The sequence below is a fragment of the Bison bison genome, unplaced genomic scaffold (assembly GCF_000754665.1).
Source record: "Bison bison bison isolate TAMUID 2011002044 unplaced genomic scaffold, Bison_UMD1.0 scf7180017864440, whole genome shotgun sequence".
NCBI lineage: Eukaryota > Metazoa > Chordata > Mammalia > Artiodactyla > Bovidae > Bison > Bison bison.
Genome location: NW_011495002.1, coordinates 231,379 through 234,524, shown reverse-complemented (window position 1 = coordinate 234,524; position 3,146 = coordinate 231,379). Strand labels below are relative to the sequence as shown.

The 3,146-nt window shown below is 39.5% G+C and overlaps 1 protein-coding gene across 1 annotated transcript in view; it reads left to right on the top strand.

The window, feature by feature from the left end:
* The window catches only part of DNAH5 (dynein, axonemal, heavy chain 5), a 332,324-nt gene that overhangs the window by 246,514 nt on the left and 82,664 nt on the right, over nucleotides 1–3,146 (top strand). The window contains exon 61 of the mRNA XM_010858794.1: nucleotides 1,666–1,845. Coding sequence (XP_010857096.1) covers nucleotides 1,666–1,845 — 180 coding nt within the window. The remainder of the gene's footprint in view (nucleotides 1–1,665; nucleotides 1,846–3,146) is intronic.

Here is a 3,146-nt window from a genome sequence, read left to right as displayed (position 1 = left end):
ATCAGTTTTTATTTTTAAAATTTTTTCATAGTTTCTTTTTAAAATTTTAATTTTTATTGAAAGATAATTACTTTATAATATTATGATGATTTCTGCCATACATCAACATGAATCAGCAATAGGTATACATATATCACTTCCCTCTTAAATCTCCCTACCACCTCCCTCCCCATCCCACCCCCCTAAGTTGTCACAGAGCACCAGCTTTGGGTTCCCTGTGTCATACAGTAGATTACCACTGTCTATCTATGGTAATATATATGCTTCAATGCTACTCTCTCAAATCATCCCACCTTCTCTCTCCCTACTGTGTTCAAAAGTCTGTAGATAGGTTCATCAGGATCATCTTTGTAGATTCCGTATATATATGCTAAAATGCAGTATTTGTCTTTCTCTTTCTAACTTACTTCACTTTGTATAATAGGCTCTAGGTTCGTCCACCTCATTAGAACCGACTCAGATGCATTCCTTTTTATAGCTGAGAAATATTCCACTGTGTACACGTACCACACTTCTTTATCCATTTATCTGTTGGTTAACATCTAGGTTTCTTCCATGTCCTAACTGCTGTGAACAGTGCTGCTGTGAACACTGGGGTGTATGTCTTTTTCAGTTTTGTGCAGTTTTTAATTCAGTGTTGCCCATGTGGCTACTGTGGCCAGAGCATCTTGTGGGGCCTTTTGCAGCAGCTCTAACAAGAAGTAGCTTCTGAAACCAGTGGGTTATACAGACTTGTTTCAGATAATTGAAATATGAGCCTCTGAGATGTAAGTGCCCTGTGAAGGAATAGCATGCTATTTGGGTGGAGAGTGGGTGGCGATTAATCTGATTATGAGTGTGTGAAGAGCAGTGGTGGTAGGGGGTGGGACTCAAAAAATACTCACTGAAAAACGTGGCAGTGGCATCAGACTTGCCTTATATACCTGCTTCAGAGCCACTGTTCTTGGAAGCTACTTTGCTATTTGCCTTCTGTCACCACCATCCTTCCACTGCTCCCAAATATTCTTCTGGCTTCACTATTTTTTAAGTCTCACAAAAGAAACTTGGATTTTTAAGGAGGTCTGAATAAAGGTGAGTTTTGCTCTGTGCTAGGTATGTTCTGTGCAGACTTATTTCTATGAATTATTTAGGTGCTACATTTCTTTCTACTTGGAAAACATTTAATTATCTTCATTGAGATGATCAAACACCATTTTTAAAAGGTCCAATTCCACTGATTGGTCAGTCTTCTCTTTTAATGCAAGAAGGCACTCTTAATCCATTTCTGTTACTATTTTAAAATTTTATCCCTCCAGAAGAGAAAAGTTCTCTCATAATCTTGATAGTTCAGTGATTAAAAATTAATTCATCACCCTGAAGGCTTAATGTCCAACTGATTTTCGTCACATTTCAGGTGAGTTTAATAGAACCTCTCTTTGAATGTGTTAAGCATTCGGTTGCTGCTAAATGCTAAATATTTATGTCTAAATATATACACTTTACATATCTACTTTATTTGCAATGCTAAATATATGTATCATTTTATTTGCCTAATATCCTGAAAAATCGACAAGATATTTATCCATTCTTGGATTTAACCGTTTGTTTCAATGGTATCATGAGCGTAATGTGATTATGACTTAATGGACAAAAGCATTTTAACTATTTCACTCCATTCTTCCACAGCAATTCCCGAAAGACACAATCAATGAAGAAGTGATAGAATTTTTGAATCCTTACTTTGAAATGGCAGACTACAACATTGAAACCGCGAAACGAGTGTGTGGGAATGTAGCGGGTCTTTGTTCCTGGACCAAGGCCATGGCTTCCTTCTTTTCCATCAACAGAGAGGTGTTGCCTCTGAAGGTAAGCTTCCTTGGTGGGGCTTCAGGATGTGTGCCAGCAGGGGGTCTCTGGGTCAACAGGGCTTGTCTTTCCTGCAGCAAAGGAGTCTTAGGTGTTATTAGTCTCAAGTCTATGATAAGAGCTGGTACTGGACTGGCCAAGCATAGCATGTTTCTTTCTTCTCTGTAATCCTCCTGCCACTGGAATTGTATGGGCCTTAAGCATGGACTCTACAAGAATACTAAGTCCACTGTGGGCTGCTGGACATTTCCCCTCCGCCCCCCGACAGTGTTAACTTGAGAAAAAGAAACACAGAAAACTATAGCATAGGATCCACCAGTAATGTCCAAGAGCTCTTGCCAGGAAGTCCTATGAATGAGGCAGGGTGGACACAGTCACTGGTGGCTGGACTTGTCTTCAGAGGTGACATAGTATTCCCTCTCCCTTTGACCCTCAGGAAAGAGACTGACTAGCATCCTTTATTTAATGTGGGCTGACAATATGCCACTGTTTCTCTCTGAGTTATTGAATTTCTCAGCTTTATTTGTCCATGTCTCCACACCATTCAGTGAGTCTTTAGCAGATGGAGAGGCAAGTACATGTTTTGAGAATAAAATATTAATGCCTCAAAAATTACACCTAATGGTTTGGTTGATTATTTTGCTTTCGTATAAGTCTGATATCTTTCAACCATCAACTAAAATCCTCTTATCCTTACAAACTACATGAGGAACTTAATAATCATGCTAAAAATAATCAAGAATAAAAAGAAGATAGGGAGAGAGTTTCAAGTTCCATTTTATTTTCTCATTATTACCATACCCGGAGCATTTAGTCAGTGGGGAGTCTCTGGAGGTCTTAGGGGCACTTAAAACAGAAGGGATTCATTTGGCTTAGAGATTTTTAGAGCAAATAGTTCAAGTCATGCTGTCAGGTACTATGGATTCAGGACCATTGAAGACTCCAGTTGGCTATTTTGATACTGACTGAACCACTGAGTCCAGTGAAAAGTATAGGGCATCCTTTGCAAAATTTTCCAGTGGGTAAGCATACATAAGTGTCTCCAAGGGAATTACACTTGAATTCACAAGGGGGAGTTTTTATTTTGTTGTAATTACTTGAAATAAAATGAGTTAAAATCAGTACAAAGAGACTTGCTGGCATAGACTTGAGGGTAAGCAGAAGAAGGGAGTGGAAAACAAGAAAGGAAGTTGCATCCAGTGTTTGGAGAACCCGGGCATGTGCTCAGAGGTAGTCGCAGCATTGGCGCTCGCCAAACACCTCATCACTTGAGCTGCTCGGACCTGGGAAGAGCACAATAC